The sequence below is a fragment of the Saccopteryx leptura genome, chromosome 11, assembly GCF_036850995.1.
Source record: "Saccopteryx leptura isolate mSacLep1 chromosome 11, mSacLep1_pri_phased_curated, whole genome shotgun sequence".
In the NCBI taxonomy this organism is placed as follows: domain Eukaryota; kingdom Metazoa; phylum Chordata; class Mammalia; order Chiroptera; family Emballonuridae; genus Saccopteryx; species Saccopteryx leptura.
The window spans coordinates 30,917,986-30,936,128 of record NC_089513.1 but is presented as its reverse complement, the minus strand read 5'-3'; the positions used below and the strand labels follow the sequence as shown (position 1 = coordinate 30,936,128).

Here is an 18,143-nt window from a genome sequence, read left to right as displayed (position 1 = left end):
AGACGATCACTCTCACGGAGTGGGCACGAGCAGCAAGGGGCACAGGCTGTCTGAGGGACAAGGTACACCACCAGCAAGATGAGGGGAAAGGAACCCTGATGGAGGAATAGGGGAGCAGAATGGGGAGGGGCTCCATCCTGCAGAAACTGGGGCCCCCAGAGGGTGCTGAGCAGGCTAGGAACTGACATTGTGTGCCAATGGAGGTCTGGTAGGAGACCAGACAAGGACGCAAAGCTGGTGGAGGAGGACTGCGAGGAACTGGCCGAAACTTCCCTCGTGTCCTCAGCGCTTCCTCTGGCTCTTATTGGTCACCCTGGGGCGCGCAGCAAAGGCTGTGGCTGGAGACAGAGGTGTGGACAGGTGCTGGAAGAGCCTGAGGCCCCCAGACATTGAGGCTGTGAGAAAGGGTGGGCACTGCTCTGGTCCTGTGTGTCCTCTGCCCCATCCTCCCTGGGTCCCCTGCAAGGCACCACCTCAGCTGGCTCAGTCTCCTCTGTCACAGGGAGAGATTAACATTTGAAATCCATTTGGAGGGCCCTTCCTCCCTCCCCACCCCTCACTTCCCCCAAAAAAGGAAAACAGTCGTTGAAATTGAAAAATGGTGCTCAGTGAAGGGTTTAAAGACATTTTGAATTTAAAATATATTTTAAAGGTCATTTTCAGCAGTAATTATGTTATAATGGTGCGGCTCTTAGCAAAGGCAGAGTCCCACAGTAATATCAGGCCCAACGGGAGGCTGTGAGCGCCTTGGTCTCCTGGAGTCCTCAGAACCGGGTGGGGTGTGGCAGAGTGGGACGGACAGAAGGGACGGAGCCAGCCTCGGGGTCGCCACGGGTCCGCAGGAACAGGGAACTACACAGTTAAATTCAGTCCTGGAAGAGAAGCCTCCTCAGAGACCTCCCCTAGAGTCCTGCATCTGGGCTTTGGGGGTTCACAAGTCCCCTACTGGGGGGCAGAGGCTGGCATGTCTGGCCTTCTGCCTGTGGGACATCCCACTTCCTACCTCCCACTCCCACCCAGCACAGCTTTCCTTCTGGTTCTGGATGTCCATTCTGAGGCCCTCCTGGTGGCAGGCTCCCCAATCCACCCGGGAGGGCCAGCTCCTTGGGAAAGGCTCATTAGAAGCCTCCCCTGGCCTACAGCCCAACCTGCCAGGCCCACACTCACTGTGTCCCGGCCTACAGCCCAACCTGCCAGGCCCACACTCACTGTGTCCCGGCCTACAGCCCAACCTGCCAGGCCTACACTCACTGCGACCCGGCCTACAGCCCAACCTGGCAGGCCCACACTCACTGTGTCCCGGCCTACAGCCCAACCTGCCAGGCCTACACTCACTGTGTCCCGGCCTACAGCCCAACCTGCCAGGCCTACACTCATTGTGTCCCGGCCTACAGCCCAACCTGCCAGGCCCACACTCACTGTGTCCCGGCCTACAGCCCAACCTGGCAGGCCCACATTCACTGTGTCCCGGCCTACAGCCCAACCTGCCAGGCCTACACTCACTGCGTCCCGGCCTGCAGCCCAACCTGCCAGGCCCACACTCACTGCGTCCTGAGCTGTAGGTTGAACTTGCACGGAGCCTGCCTCTCTGCACTTCCGGACCGTGACTGTGGTCTACATTTTTGGGAACAGACTGAGGACATGCTTATACTGGTTACCTATTTATACCTCAATGTTTTATATCTGATATCACTAACAAACAAACCCACCCACCCCTCTGCCCACTTTTTCCCCCTCAGGAAGTACATCCATTCTTTGCAGGAAGCCTCACCCACAGAGAGGCACAAGCTTGTTTGAAGCAGCCACTGTATGAGCAGCTGCTGTTAATCAAACCCTGAATCAAACCTAGACTCTAGAAGGGCTGGTTTGTGTCCCCCTAGAAGGGCCGCTCCAAGGGGTTCCATGAGAAGGCAGCTGCTAGGCTGTGGAGCTAAACAACAGAGGACAGGGGACATCGGAGAAGGGGTGTTGTCTGGTCATATTTAAAGAGCCCGACGAGGGAGCTAAAGATAATCAGGGAGGGTTTCATGGAGGAGGTGTGTGGTGCCTGAGCGCAAACCAACGAAAGAACGGGGAGCCAGGAGCCTCGAATAAAGGAATAAGCTGCATTGGCCTCTCCCAAGCTGAGGGCCCTGCTGACCCGCCTGGGGAAAGGTGGGCCCAGCTTCCCAGGCCTCTGCACGGTCCCCAAAGGCAGCAGAGGCCCTGAGAGCGATCGGATTGGGGGTGCAGAACAAGGACCTGGGGACAGTTTTCTGCGCATCGCCCCGCCTTTGGCCGCCCTGTTCTTATGGGTTTCCTTTGGGGGAGGAACAATCTACCTAACCGGGGTCCCCTCTTCCCTGCAGCCCTGAGGTGGATGGCGTGCCGGTAGGTGCGCGTGATCGCCTGTGAGACGTGGTTGTGCCGTGCTGTGCCACGGGGGACAAACCGCACCGGGTGCAGGTGGTCCCCGGTTCCTGGTGGGAGCCAGAGGGACCCGGAAGGACTTGGGGAGAGGTTGGGTTGCGGCCGGGACCGAACCCTGGAGGTGGTGGAGGAACACAGGAGGAGGGGAAGAGGCGAAATATAAAAATATCTGGGGGAAGCGCAGCGCTAGGCTACAGTGTTATTAACTAAAGCATCTTACAAAACTATAGCCATTAATAACATGCTGCCGCCATGTCGGGGTAATTTATTCAAATTGCGGGTCCGGGACGGAGGAGCAGATGTTTCAGAGCTGCTGGTGTCACAGAACGAGTTTCATGGGAGGAGGGGGCGCTGCTGCGTTCCTGGGGGACCGGGAGGGGCCCTTCGCCCGCCTGCTTAGCAGGTCCCGCATTCCACAAAGGTGGAGACCCTACCAGGGGCTGCAGGAGGGAGGAGGAGGGGTCCGGCAGACAACAGCTAATTTAGTTCAAGTGCCAGATAGAAAACCAGAGTGTGAGGACAGGCAGGTAGGTCCTGCTATCTAGAATGTCGCTGCTCCCATCTTACCCAAATGAAATGCCACCTCTTACTCAAAGTCCTCCATGATTTGTTCAGACCCACAGCCTGGTGCTGGGGATCACAGGGACCTGGGCTCCTTTCCAGATGCACCCACCCCCACCATCTGGTGACCCCAGCAAGTTAACCTCTGGGCCTCATTGCCTCATCTATTCAGTGGAGCAGAGATACCTAAGTCAGGGAGTGGGGTAAAGAAACCGTGCGCCATGGAGACACCTAGGCCATGAGGGGGCCTTTAAGGTTAATTGGTTTCCTGTACTACACCTTGTGGCTCTCAGTTGTGGTTCACTTAGCGCTTTGATTTGAGGTCTTGGCCAAATCGGGGTTGGGTCCTAGTGGGGGGGTCAGGATTTCAGAGTCTGGCCACAGTCCCCAGGACAGAGACCAGGAAGGTCAGTTGGCTTCTGGACTCCTGCCAAGACCTGGGGACGCAGAAATCTTGTAGATGAAAGTTTGCCTTTTTTGGCAAAGCAAACATCTCCCTTTTGAAGCTGTTTCTGGCTCTAACTTACTTCTCTCCTGGGGGTGTCTTAACGCTGGGATGTGGGAGAACACTGCTCAGCTGATATCTTCATGCTCTGAGTCTGAGTCCCCCCTGGTGTGTGTGTGAGTGCAGGGTGGATGGACACAGAAGGGCCTAAGAAATTCTGGGTGTTCTGACTCCCTCTTTAAAATATATAAAAAGAGATTTTTCTCTTTTCTGTGTTTTGTAGATCCGGGTGTCTGCTTATTGAGTGGGCTTACAGTGAGGCTCATCCCAACCAAGGAACGTTCTGTGAGACCCCGCTTGGGTGTCCAGCTCTCTGCTTGGGTCCCATGCCCATTGCAAACAAAAGGCCTTCCCTGATGGCCTGTTGTGGCGACCTGAGGGCAGATACAAGGGCGACACTCTGGAAGTGTTCCAGCTGGAGGCAGAAATGTCTCCTCCCACAGGCCTGGCACTGATGGTGCCACCATAACGTGCGGAGAGGAGGATGGGAGGCCTCTTTGTGCCCCATGCAGCCCTGACCTGAAGTGACACCACGAGAGTGATATTCCGTCAGGGAGAGATTGCTTAAGCAAATTCCACCCTTGCCAGGACAGGATCAGCGCACTTATCAGGGGCGGGAGGCCAGGGGCCAGGCAGAGGGGCCACGTTGGCCGTCTCTGTGGCCTGGCCTGTAGACAGCCCCGGACCTGATGGTAGGTGGGGGGTATTGGCTGTCAGAAGCCTGGGGAGACACGCTGGGGGCCACCAATATCCCACCCCCCGGGAGAGGTGGAGGGAAGGTGGGAGGCTGTACTGGTGGGAGAAGGTTTGCTCTCCCGACTCTCTTTCTGGTCCTCCCCTGAGTGCTCCCTGCTCGCCTGGCTGGGAGGGCAGCAGTGGCCGCCTGCCCCATGCCTCTGCTCCTGGCAAATCGGTCCTGCTTTCTGCTCAAGGTTCATTTCAAACGAAGGAGAAAGCGTAGCCCCACACTGGCGGGGCAATCAGCGCCCTCCATGATGAATGGAGCCCGTGTCACTCAGTGAAAATGAATATTTCTTTGCGATAATGGCCAGATGGTAGCAACTCTCCGATCCAAATTAAAACATGCATGATAAATGCCAGGAAAACAGAGGAAGACAAAACCCCAACCTGGAGTGAATTCTCTCTATAAATCTTCCCCCTGCCCCCCGCTCCCCCCACCACCGCGGCCCTGCTAATAGCCATTAAATTATTAAGATGCGCTGCAAGGAGAATGCCAATGTCAGCGGCACCCTCCCTGCTGCCCACCTCCGCCCCTGCCTGTGGGCCTGACTTTGGGAGGGTTGGGAGTTGGGGAGTCTAAGAAGGGGGCTGTTTTTAGGTCAGCGGAGAGCTGGGACGGTGGAGAAAGTTCTGCTTAGAGACGTGAGTGGGAGACCAGCCTCTCTGAGCCAGCCCTGAGGGCGGCCCGGGGCCCAGGCAGGCTCTGTGCAGGGCTGGGTCCGCCTGCCCCCGAGAAGAGCACCGTCTTTATGAAGAGATGAGAAACTCACACCTGCTACCTAACTCCATGGTGCAGACACAGAGCAGGAAGGAGGGTTCTGAGCTGGAAGACCAGTGAGGAACAGGCAGAGAGAGCATGCCAGCCGGGCGGACCCTGGCAAGGGCTCTGGCCACTGTGGAGCTGGGCAGCTGGAAAGGGTCAGAGAGGACCGTCCGAGGTTGGGCTGGGCCTCAAAGCGTGTGCTTGGAGGTCTGAAGGCAGCAACTATTGGGCAGGGCAGGTTGGTTTGGGGCTTTGTATTTCATGGTGACAAAGGGTTTTTGAGCTTATGGCTTAATTCCCTTGCCCCTGTCCACCCTCTCACAGCTGGAGGCTGCATAGGTCTCTTTTTGGTCTCCATGACACCCTGTCCAGTCCTCCCTGCCAGCGGCCAGCCTTCCCAAGTCCAGATTCCATCACACACCAGCCTCCTCCATAGTCTCCAAGACTCATTCATCATCTTCCAGAAAACCACCAGCTCTTTAGCTGGGCATTCATTGGAACCCTCTCCTTGGGCAAACTGGTCTCATCTTCCCTGGGGAGGCTCTACACCAGGCATCCCCAAACTACGGCCCGCGGGCTGCATGCGGCCCCCTGAGGCCATTTATCCGGCCCCCTGCCGCACTTCCGGAAGGGACACCTCTTTCATTGGTGGTCAGTGAGAGGAGCACTGTATGTGGCGGCCCTCCAATGGTCTGAGGGACAGTGAACTGGCTCCCTGTGTAAAAAGTTTGGGGACCCCTGCCTATGCCATGGGTCCTTGTGGGGGAAACAGCTGTGTTAGGTTTGCTCACTGGCTTCCCGGCTGCAAGCACTTTGCACGATTAGTGCATGAGCATGTGGCAGAAAACCACGTGTGTGTCTCTATGAAAAGCTATGGGTGCTTTCCCTCCGGGTGATTTTCCCATGTTGCTCTTCTGCCACCACGAGGTGTGGTTCCCTGATTCCTTCAGCTGCCACCGTGAGAGGTGGTTTTCCTGACCCCTTGCCCTTCACTGCAAACAGCGGTTTTCATTTGCTCACCTGTCTTTGTGAGCCTCCAGTAAACGGGAATGGCCCCATGCTTCCCAGCTCTGCAGTTCCTCTACTGTCTTCCTGAATTCAATGTGAACCTGCCTGGCTTGCACCACCGGCATTACAGTCCTGCGTTCCTTGTCTCCCCGGCTTCTCTGCCTGAATGCCCTCTGACATGGAGCCTCCTCCAGAAAGCCTTCCCTATCTGCTCTGGCCTGCACAGCTGTGCCATTTGCCAGCCGAGGCTCACTCCTCAGGTGGGCTCATGAGGTCGCAAACTGGTCTCCCCACCAGACTGCGAGCTTCTCCAGGGCCTGGAGCTCAGCAAAGGTTTGAAGATGTCTTCCTGGGACCCCATGAATCTCTCTCATGGTCAGCTCTCCACAGTTTTGAATCACTTCAACTAGCCATTTATGTTTCAGCCTTAAATCTCTTGTTACCCAGTGTTGGGATGTGGTGTCTGTGATGTTGGGATCATGGGTATCCCCCTAACCCCCCCCTCCCCAAACAACAGATGCTGGCTGTTCCCTGCCTTTCTCCTCGCCAGGCTCAGGCAAGTCTCAGGACGGCCAGGTTGCCTCTCCTCCACTGGGCAGATGTGGTGTTTTTCTCCCTACTCCTCCCAGCTGACCCTACACACTCAGGTGGACCACAGACAGGCTCATCCTCCTGATGACTGGGCTCGTCCCCAGACAGTTCAACCTCAGACCCCCCCTGAGATCCCCTCTCCACCCTCCTCCCCATTCTCAAAGGGCATGGGTGTGGGGCACAGGAGCTGAGGGGCATGGGTGTGGGGCGCAGGAGCTGAGGGGCATGGGTGTGGGGCACAGGAGCTGAGGGGCATGGGTGTGGGGCACAGGAGCTGAGGGGCATGGGTGTGGGGCGCAGGAGCTGAGGGGCGTGGGTGTGGGGCGCAGGAGCTGAGGGGCATGGGTGTGGGGCACAGGAGCTGAGGGGCATGGGTGTGGGGCACAGGAGCTGAGGGGCGTGGGTGTGGGGCGCAGGAGCTGAGGGGCGTGGGTGTGGGGCACAGGAGCTGAGGGACCGTCCTGCAGGCTGAGGGACCGTCTGTGCATCTGCCGGGCAGCCCTGACACTGGGAGAGCTTTCTCTGGGCTGGCACCCCAGCGCAGACCCACAAGACGGCAGGGAGGCACGGGGTTCTGCACAGCGGGCTGAGGCATGCCGGCTGACTACTGGGCCGTGTGGCCTTGGGCAAGTTCCTTCTCCTCTGTTTCCCCATTCATCAAATGGGGTGCTGCTCAGTCAACCCTGCAGGGCTGGTGCAGAGCTTGCGATGCTCTTACTGGAGGCTCTGAATGACTTGGCAGGAGGATCAAGGCTCTACTGGCTCTATCGATACCCTTCCGGAGCCCGAGCTGGGCTTTAGCAGCAGCTGCTACAGCATTGCCTGGATTCCCCCGCACATGGTGCCGGGCTGGGTGGGAGAGGAGCAGGCCCCTCTAAGGGCAGGCAGGGCATGTCTGACCCGAGGAGGGCCGGGCAGCAGCATAGATAAACCAGACTCTGGAACAGGCCTGGTGAACCTGGACTTTAGGGTAAAAAGAGACAAGATCCCCTAGACTTAGACACTGTGTGTGCATGCCCTGGAATTTGAGGAGCAATGAGGCCCACAGGGCATCTAAATCTCAACCAAACCAATTCTTCTACATTATTTTTAAAATATCTAAGATGCTGCATATTTGCTTTCCTTGCCTCTGTTTTCATGTCTGCCTGTGACACTTAGCGCAGATGCTATCTCTTAGTAAACCTGTCATTTTTTTTTTTTTTTTTTTTTTTTTTGCATTTTTCTGAAGCTGGAAACAGGGAGAGACAGTCAGACAGACTCCCGCATGCGCCCGACCGGGATCCACCCGGCACGCCCACCATGGGGCGATGCTCTGCCCATCCTGGGCGTCGCCATGTCGCGACCAGAGCCACTCTAGCGCCTGAGGCAGAGGCCACAGAGCCATCCCCAGCGCCCGGGCCATCTTTGCTCCAATGGAGCCTTGGCTGCGGGAGGGGAAGAGAGAGACAGAGAGGAAGGTGCGGCGGAGGGGTGGAGAAGCAAATGGGCGCTTCTCCTGTGTGCCCTGGCCGGGAATCGAACCCGGGTCCTCCGCACGCTAGGCCGACGCTCTACTGCTGAGCCAACCGGCCAGGGCAAACCTGTCATTCTAATAATCACCTCCTCCAGGAAACCTTCTTTGTCCCACCCAATTCACATGCTCAGTATAGCTCTGGCCTCAGGTAGAATGGTTTTCATTTGCATTTTGTTGGTCACACCTTGTCACAGGTCCTAATTCCTGTCTTTTCCCATGGCCTGGACTCTAAGAATACAATGACTGCAGCAGATGTCAGCAGGGAGGATTCCACAGTTCACCAACTGCATTTCACTTCTGGCAACTCCAAAGGGGTGTCATCACACCCCTTTGCAAGAGGGGGTGGCAAGGCATCCCTGTGGAAAGGGCAGGATGCTTAGAGTCAGAGCACCTGGGGTGACCCAGCCCTGTCCCCGCTGGCCTGCTCTGCTCCCTCCGCCATCTGGTTGAGCGTCACTAGGCTACTGTTTCCCAAGTGCCACTCTTACATCACTCCGTGCCCCAAAGTCTTAGAGGGCTTTCCTTTGCCTAAATGCATCCATTTAAAGTACCTTCTAGAAATCAGTGCTTCCGTATCTTGCCCTCCCCACAAAGCGGCCCCTTTGTTCCAGCCTCCGGGGACCCTGCAGACTTGCCCTGGCTCAGGTCATTTTCCCATCTGGGGAATTCACAGCTTCCCTGCTCAAATCCTCTCCCCTCTGAAAGCCAAGCAGGTGTTCCTTACTCTGATGTTCCTAGTTCCTGCTGTCTCTCCCCCCTCCCCCTCCCCCCCCCTTTCCCTGCACAACCTCACAACTCCCATGTTGTTAACGGGCCATCCAAGTGAGGTGAGCCAAGGACCAAGGTGGGCACTGGAGACATCTTGCCCTCCTCAGCGCTCACTCAATGCAGCGCCAAGGACTGCTGGCCGAGGAAGGACTGACCGCCTGTAACATTATCTCTCTCATCTTGCCCATCTCCCAGGGAAGCTGGGCTCCTCCAACTGCATCCCCACACGGTGCACACACCAGGTCACCGCGGGAGTGGCAATGGGGTGGAAGCCGGAGGGCCGTGGTCCGCTCTCTCTGTCGTCCCTATTTCTGTCACCAGCTCCTACAGCCTGGGCACACAGGAGGCAGCTTTTAAATATCATCCAGGAGCCCATTTGCAATGATTAATATCCCATTTCCCCTGAAACAATCCTTTGCTAAATTAGCCAGGGGCCAGAGGGAATTTGGCAAGGTGCCACCAGTCTCAACTTAACTTGCCGAATGGATTAAAAAAAACCCCTCAAAAACAAAATGCAGATCAATCAACACCCCTTCCCCCAGCTGAAAATGGGAAGTCCATTTAAACTCAGCAGGTTTGCAGTTAATTATAATTTTGCACCTATGGCAGGAGTTATGAGGTATTTCTAATGTGTCTGCCCACCAGAACCTCACCCAGCCCCCATGGGGCCTTCCCACCAGCCACCTCCTTCCCCCACTGCAAAGACCTATCTTCACACAGCTGTTGTTTGAGTTTTGTGTAAACTAGAGAGATTTCATGGATTTTTAAAATTTCTTTTTAAAAGGGGTTTGGGAAAGAAAGGAGACAAAGATTTTTCTAAGTTTTATGTCAGGAAGAAGAGGGATTATAAAGAATCAAGTCTGCAGGGCAGGGGAACCTAGCATCATGATCTAGGGAACCGAACAAATGGACATGCTTAAATAGAAGCAGGAGGGATTGTGCTCAGATATGTGGTAGAACTTCCTGCCCATCAAACAAGTCGAGCCCTGGGTGGGCCACTTGTCCTGGTGATGAGGAGTCTAATCCTTCAGCCCCTCTCAAGGCAGAGCTTCTGCCTGGCGTCTAGGCCTGCCCACAGTGGCCCCCGCTCCACGCTCTCCCTCGGCGCCAAGGCTGCGTGGGCTGTGCTGCATCACCTCTCACCTGAGCTTCCCAAGCTGAGTGCTAGGTAATGGCTTTTCTTGAAGATCTGTCCCAAACAAATCAGGAATTCAAGTACGTGAAAGACCTGGGACATTGGCTTTGGGGCCAGTGTTTTCGGGGAAGCATTACAATGCACCTCTTGAGAAGTGCAGGCAGAACTAGGGAAGAACCGGCTTATGCAGGGCTCCTGAGCTCTGAAGAAGGGGGCTGAGACAGGCTGTGGAACCGCTTTCCCTCTTGATAGTTTTTTAAAAACAAGAGGCAGACTCATGGGGACGGGTGGATGTGATGGCTCCTGTGGGGGCGTGTCCTGGCCGAGAGGACAGTTGGCTATGTCTTGGCCCCAGACTGGCCATGACTTCTTGCCCAAGGCCCCTGGGCCCAGACACAGGGGTGGAGAGTTAGGATGTGGAAGTGGCCATCTGGATGAGCTGAGGATGCTGGGGGTCTGCACGGTCTGACAGGAGGTGCAGCGGAAATGCACCCCCGGCACAGAACCATTCACACAGGCGCCCACAGTGGAGGACGCACAGTGCCCAGCTTCCAGGGCCCTCTGTGGGGACACGAGAGCGGGAGTGGGTGAAGGTGAGGCGTTTTCTGCTCTGAGATGCAGACTCCTTCCCCTTCAGGCCGCTGCTTTGGGGCCTCAGTCACTGGACCACTTCCCAGCCCAGGTTTGCACCCTCTGGTCTGAAGTGGGGTTTGTGCTGCTTATTCAGGGGTCTCTTAGGGGAGAGATGAGGGCCAGGTGGTTGGGCCCCTGCTGTGGGACTTGACAGGAGTCTGTTCATCTGCTCTGACTTTGCTGATCCACAGGCAGCAGGCCAGAGGAGCCCCCGGGGGTTCCTGCAGGGAGTCCACACCTGTCCTCCAAGCTTTCCTCACACCTGCCCCCCTCCCTCCCTCAGAGTCACGGTTTTGTTTTTTTTAAACCTTAATTCTTACTGTCTCAGTGTCATTTCTGATTAATCCTCATTGTACTGTGATCTGTCGTGGTGTACCCCCTCTCACCTGGGACTAAGGCTTCCTAGTTGGACCCTGAGGGGTTCCTCTTCACCCAGAAATTTTTGTGAAGTGAGCCATTTGTTGCCCCTTAAGAGAGGAAAATGAAAACTTCTGCACATTGAATTTTCATAAAGTGGAACCAGCCTGCACGTCCATTTCATCCAAAGACTCACTAAATTGCCTCCTCAGAATATGGGTCTAAAAAGCTAGAAAAGTCTGTTCGTGACAAACCCAGCACCTGGAGGTCAACAGTGTGGACACAGTGCCCCTGGGGCCCCAGGACCTTGTGGAGCAGAGAGCTGCCCCTCGGGGTTCCATACCCATCGGCTGTCCCCAACACTATGGTGTCTGTGTCTCTTTGGAAAGAAAACAGTGCTCAGCGGAGAAATGGAGAACTTGAGCAGGATTTAAAAGGCTGCAGGAACCAGTGGGGCTCTAGATGGCCGAGGGGCTGTGAGGACAGAACCAGCCACGGGTTTGTGGTGGGGCACGTGGCCTGGTGGGGGACCTCAGAGCCTCATGCACTGTGTCCAACCTCATTAGCCAGCCCAGCGGGACTCTGCGCTACACCAGTGCTGGCCACTGCGAGGGGGCAGGCGCCCTGACGGTGCCGTTAAATGAAGGGGGAGCAGCGGAAGGCTGCAGGGACGGTGCTCGGCTGAGTGACCGGGCCTGCGCGTGCCTCGGGGACCCACGTGGAGAGGAACGACTCACATGCTGGTACACCTGCCCCCAACCATCCTGGGTCCTCTTGGCCCTGCCCAGGTCCCACCAGAGGCAGATAGGAGGGGGAGAGCCCGGTCTGAAAATGGAAGATGGGGGTGTATGGGGGGAGGATGAAATCTGCTGTGGGATCCTTCAGCCCTAGGTGTTTTTAAGGACTTGGGGGGCATAAAATAAGTCCCTTCACCTTCTAGAAGCTTCCCTGGGTGTTCCCAGAGAGTAGCTTACTGCAGCTATCCCACAGGGCTCCCTCCATGGCTGGAGCGAGGACTGTGCCCCTTGCCCTCTGCTGAGTCCGTGTGGGAACCATAGGAGCTCAGCCCTCCTGCCTGCACACACCTGGGCCCTTCCACCATCACGGGCCTTCCTCAGGGGCTCCCCTCAGATGCAGTTTCCCTGTCCCCTTTGCCTTTCCTCCCTGTGCCTGACAAAGCGCCCCCCCCCCCGGAAAGTGCACTGGATGGGCTAGGGAGGGCATTTAGAAGGTCCCCATCGCTAAGAGGCCATGACCTCTCCCCCAGCTCAGGCCTTGCATGCCCAGCCAGAGGCCCCTGCTGGCTGGAGTGTGTCTGTGTGCATGTGTGGCTTTCAGTTCTGGGCCCATGGAGGGGTGAGGTCCCTGGTGGCAGACCCTGGAAGACTGTTTCACTCCAGTGCCACACCGCCCCTTCCAAAGGAGGGGTCCCTTGGCAATCCCGAGTCCCATCTTTCCAGACACCTTCCTGAGCCATCTGGGTTTCTAACTTCTCCAACTCCTGAGCCACCCATCTCATCTTGCTGGTTGGGGTTTTTTCCCTGTCATTTCATGATGGTGAGAAAAACCCTGGTGTCCCCAGTCTGTGCCCCACCTCCAACCACTGTGTCCCTAGTGAGGACATTTATTTTCCACCTTCCCAGGAGCATGTGTGAAACTGGGCGCGTGTCTGTGGGTGCCGTGTCGGTCAGGGTGATGGTGGTGTGTGTGATTGCAAACACAGCAAACATGAGGCCCACCTGAGCGGGACCTTCAAACTTGTGAATGGTTACTGGCAAGAGGAGGGTGTTGGGTTTGGGTGGGGGAGCTTTCTAAGGGTCAGGGGAGACAGCACGCTTCTGCTGGTGTGTGTCTGGGAGTAGTAAGGGTGCGGAAGGTAGGATCAGGCCAGGGTCTGCTATGCCTGGCCCAGGACACCGCCTCTCCTTCCTTCCTCAAGGTCCCCTACTTGGCTGCTGACCTTTTTGGGCCTTTTGAGGGGAGTGGGCACACTTCCCAGTTTCAGCCTTTTCCAGTTCAGCCCAGGGCATCCCCAAAGAGTCTGAGTCCCTGGAAGAAGCCCCACGGCCTGGCCACAGGAGCCTTGCTCGGTGGTGGCGGTGGTGGTGGTGGGGGGGTGGGGGGGTTGTCCTGAGCCAGGGAGGATGGGGAGGGGGTCAGGCCTGCAGGGCAGCACCCTGTGGGCACCCATCCAGAGTGAAACCAAGAGGCTAAAGGGGCTCTGCTGCTGTGGAGACCCAATTCAGATGCTGACCATGAACGAGCTCTTGGGGCTGGCCCACTTGCCTTCAGGAGGCAAAGACACCATGGTGCACCCCTGTGCAGTGTCCTCGCTTCTGAGATGGTCTGGCAGGGCACCCCCATCCTCCACTGTCTCCCCTCCTGTCCCAAGCCTGCCTCACCCCCCTGGTTAAGGAGTTGGCTTTGCTTTCTGGGGGGTGGATATGAGTTTAAATATGACTTGCTCCCACAAGCTCTGTGACATGAACTGGGTCCTCCTTGCAGAGGTGTGGCTCCTTGGGGGGGGCTCTTTCTCTTTCGGTTTTCTTTCCATGTCGAGCTGGGGCCCTGGGTTTGGTGGTGGTAGCAGGGGCCATCGTCTCTCTTCCAAGGACATTACCACTGGGATACCTTCTCTCTGCCTTGCCCCCCAATCAGGATCAGTGGTTCCTGCTTCTGATGGAGACATGCCCAACCTCTTGGCCTTATGTTTAGGGTCCCATTTGCACTCGCCCTCACTGTCTCCTGCCAGGTTTACACCTGTTGGTCCAATCCCCACCTCCTTCAGGAAGCCCTCCCTGCCTGTTCCAGGCCCAGATGAGCTCTCTTTGCTGACATCCTCCATCCCTGGTCCCTCATGTCCCCTGAGGAGGTCCGGGAGTTCCTGGTCCAGCCTGGTCTTGCCTCTCTTACCTGGGACCCTGCTCCTCTCACCTCAGACACCTTTGAAATAGACCTAGCTTCATGACAGATGCCTGCGGTATCTCCCCCCCACCCCCCGAGTCCAAGAGATTATCCCAGGAGTCAGAGAAATGCAGACTACCTAGGTGCCGGTGACTGACAGGCAGGGGCTTGAATTCTGGCTCTTCTAGCTGTGTGACTTACAACAAGTTACATAGACTCTCTGTGCCTTGGTCTGCACCTTTAAGTAGGGCCAATAACTTCTACTTGCCAAAGATGTTATTTGGATTAAACACATTTGTTTAAAACCCCAGCACACGCCCCTGACAGATAGCTCAGTTGGTTAGAGGGTTCAATCCCTGGTCAGGGCAGATACAGGAACTGATCGATATTTCTGTCTCTCTCTCTTTCTCCCTTCCTCTCTCTCTAAAACCAATCAATAAAAGTTAAAAAGAAAATAAAACGCAGAGCCCTCAGTGGGTGCTCTGTAAACAACAGCTTGATTGAATATGACCCCTCCTCTCACTGGGTGAGGGGTAGAGGCTCAGAGGCAGTGCCAGGCACAGACAGGACTAGAACCCTGGGCCAGAACAACCATGGCTGCCCTGGCCTCTGGGGAGCCAGGCCGAGCACCCAGCCAGCCCCTCTCTTACCTACAGCACAGTGCGGATCCCTGCATCTCTCTGGTGGTAAAACGGGAACCAAGCCCACCCCAGAGGAAAAAGAACTGAGTTCCCCCCCTAACCATTTCTGCTAGGGTGGTGGCTTGCCAGCATCAACTAGCAATTTGTATGCAGGACTATAGCCCTGAGAGTCAAAACCCTGCCCCCCACCCACAGACCTCCTAGCAGCACTCCGGTCCACGCCCGACCCCGGCCTCCTGCTCCTCTGACAAGGGGCTGACGTGGCCAGAGGATGCCTGAGAAGCATGAGGTTTGTCACAAGAAGCTGGGATCCTGATGTGACAGCAGTGGGTCGTGGCCTCCCTCCGTGGTGGGTGAGGCGCGGAGTGCCCTTCCTCCTGCTCCAGCCCCAGGTCCCAAATGTACCCCAAATCCTGAGCAGAAAACACCTCTTCGTGCTATTCATGAGTGTTCAGGTGCCCCTGGAGTGCAGCCGGGGGTCCCGAGGTACCAGGTGTCCCAGGGCTGTGCCCCAAGTGGCCTCAGCTCCCTCCCACCGCCCCCTCCACCCCCTGCCCCAGGCCTCGCTCTCCCTCCTGCCCCTCTCCCCTCACCTTCCCACAGCACCCCTCCCTGCCTTCCCACCCTTCTCCTCTTCCCATTTCGTTCATCTTTTTAAATGCTTACCTCTTCCCCATCTCCTCCACCCAGAAGAAGTATTTAATGGATATTAAATTATTTTAAACCGACTTTCGTGTTTTTTTTTTTTAAACTAGTTGGGCGATAGTGCTGACTCAGGATCATCTCGCTGTTTAATATTGAATATGCAATTAATAGATAGATGTTTAGGTTTGGCTCTGCTTTCCCCCTCTCCACTGCGGGGAGAATAAAAGAGCTGATTAATCTGGTTTGGGGCAGGTGTCAGTGGCAGGAGATATATGGGAGAAAGGAGATGAGGTTAGCAAGTCGGAGTCAGAGAGCTATGGCCTCCCAGGCGAGGGGAGGGAGAGCAGGTCTGAGTTAGAGCTCCACGTGGCCCTGGGCAGGGGCTCCCCGCCTCCCCGCCTCCCCGCCTCCCCACTCCGGGCCTGGAGAAAACGGGCTGGACTCTGAGCTGCCTGTTCTGCACGCAGGAGCCCCAGCCGCCCTTTAGGGGGCTCCCTCCTGGGGCTGACTGCTCCAGGTGTGGAGTCTCCCCTCCTTCACGGCCACCTCCTCTGAGGCCTCCGGCTGCCCCTGCCCGGGGGAACTCCTCTCTGGCTGCCCCTGCCCGGGGGAACTCCTCTCTGGCTGCCCCTGCCCGGGGGAACTCCTCTCTGGCTGCCCCTGCCCGGGGGAACTCCTCTCTGGGGCAGCAGGTGGCACTGAGTCTGCCTGCCAGGAACGGGGCTTTTGGCTGCATCCTGGTCCTACTTCATGAACGGGGTGTTGCGGGTGAGTCACTGAATGGTGGGGTGACATGGGCCGAGACTCTGACACGGTCTCCTGGAAGAAGCCGGTGACTCTGCCATGTGCCACCGAAGAGAAGCTTTACGAGAGGCCCTGGCTGGACAGCACTCTATCACCGACAGGGCAAGGGTGCCTGGCACTGGGTGTTGGAGGGCTTGTGTGTAGGGAGAAAACCAAAATAACTCGACTGCGGGGAGACGGGTGTGAACCGTGCAGGCCCAGCTGGCTCAGGCCCTTCATGCCTGAACCATCTTTACCCCTAACCTGACCCTCCCCCACTATCGGGGTCCTCGGGATGGGAAGCTCTCAATGGGGCATGGGGTGGTATGTCTGTGCCCTGGGATATGGCACCCCTTTGGGGGCAGCAACAAGACACCGGGTGGGCCCTGGTGGGTGGGATTCTAGGTCCAGGTCAAGAGGTGGCCAGAGCCACGGAGGCCCTGTGCCCAGCCCAGGCCCAGTGAGGCCCAGAGGAAAGTGGCCAGAGCTGGGAGGACTACAGGTGCCACAGTGAGCACTCTTTAGTGACCACACTACAGTTCCCTCCAGACAAGGAGCTTGACTCTGAATTTACAAGCAGCTTTCCCCTATTTTACTCTTTGCTCTTCGTTTCCTAGAAAACATTGGGGGTGGGGAGGCAGGAGAGGAGAGAGAGAAATTCCTTCCTACAAGCTCCTCTCTGAGGGCAGGGGCCTGGTATTCGGCGTGAGGCTGTGTCCTCCTGCTCTGCCCCCTCTCAGATATCTCCCTGAGTCTAGCTCCAGAACCTTGACCTCAGCAGGCTGACGCTGCCATAGGAAGCCTTTCTCCGATGTGCCCGCTCTGGCCTGAACCCTCCCACTTCCGACCTGCATCCCTACCTCCTGACCCAGCACCCTGTCTGCTGGTCAACTCTCATCACGGTGGTGTTCTCCTTGGTGACACAGAAGTAGAAGTGCCTTGTCGGGGTCCTAAGGGCAGCAGAGGACGCCCCAGGACACGCTAGCTGCTTGCTCCCTCACAGAAAGGACCGAACCCCAGCATTGGCAGAACCCAGCCACCCCTTCCCTTCTGTCTCCCCCCCCACCAGTCACCCAGAGGCCCAAAGCCCTGTCGCAACCTGAGGGGGCGCGGACAGGAGGAGACAGGGAGTCGCTGCATCGCTGCCCTGGGGAGAGGGGGTGGGGGGGGAGGCAGAGACAAGTGGGCCCTCACGTGAAGGGGGCTGGCGCAGGCAGCTACTACCTCCTCGGCTCTCGCTGTCCGCCGGCTTCACCTGGATCGGCCGGTTCATCTGCAACAGAGCACAGGGGGACAGGGTTAGAGCAGGCGTGGGGGTGGGAGGCGAACACCCCCCCACACCCAGAGGGGCACAGGGACACGGGCACACGGACCTCGCCGGCTGATACGTGATATGTACAGACAGACACTGTGCAGCTGCAAACCTGGGTCTTCTCCAAAGCGCCACCCATTTCCCTTCATCTTTTCAGTCCCCAGACCCCTGTGTTTGCAGGAGGGTTGTTCCTCTGGATTGGAACCGTGTGGGGCTCCTGTCCCGGTTTTGAGCAGTTCTTGCTAGCCTGTGATATCAGAACCCAAGGTGTCTCCATAGTGCACCTCCAGCCGGTGCTGGTTCACAGCTGGCTTTGCCCAGACAAGCTGGCCTCTGGCCAAGGACTGCCCCCTGCCCAGGCCAGGGCATGCTATCAAGTTTCACCTGACCCCAAGCCATCTCAAAGATGTGGCCTGTGGGTCCCGGTGCCGATGTTTCTGGGCCCCCCAGCTCCCAGCTGACGCAGAGCTGGGGCGCCCCCCTCGGAGGTGTGGACGGAGTTGGCAGAGTTACTAGCCTCACGTGGCGTCTGGGTGCCAGGAGGACACCAGGGCTCTGCCGGGCTCCCCGGGGCTCCACGCCGCCTGCCTCTCTCTGGGATCCGTCTCAATGCCCAGTTCAGGCCACTAGGGGTCTCTAAACTCCAAGCATCCCAGCTTCATAACCTGTCTCTAATCCTCTCTGATGCAGGAGGCACCAGGGTCGGCTCTCCGGCCCCGAGTCCCAAGATGTTTCAAGCAATAAAAACAGCAGTAATCACACCCATGGCGTTGCACTGCATGTCTCTGCCGATGTTTCCGCGTGCCATGACCCCCACCGCCTTATCCTTCATCACATTTGCACATCTCTCTCAACAAAACCCTGGAAGGCAGGC

At 57.1% G+C, this 18,143-nt stretch overlaps 1 protein-coding gene across 36 annotated transcripts in view; it reads right to left on the bottom strand.

The window, feature by feature from the left end:
- Positions 1-18,143, bottom strand: part of CELF4 (CUGBP Elav-like family member 4) — a 307,270-nt gene that overhangs the window by 56,060 nt on the left and 233,067 nt on the right. For 20 of the 36 annotated variants that reach the window (XM_066353583.1, XM_066353582.1, XM_066353614.1 and 17 more), the window contains exon 3: positions 17,152-17,230. In XM_066353583.1, the coding sequence (XP_066209680.1) occupies positions 17,152-17,230 (79 nt within the window). The remainder of the gene's footprint in view (positions 1-17,151; positions 17,231-18,143) is intronic. The other 16 variants (XM_066353617.1, XM_066353616.1, XM_066353584.1 and 13 more) reach the window with 1 other exon arrangement.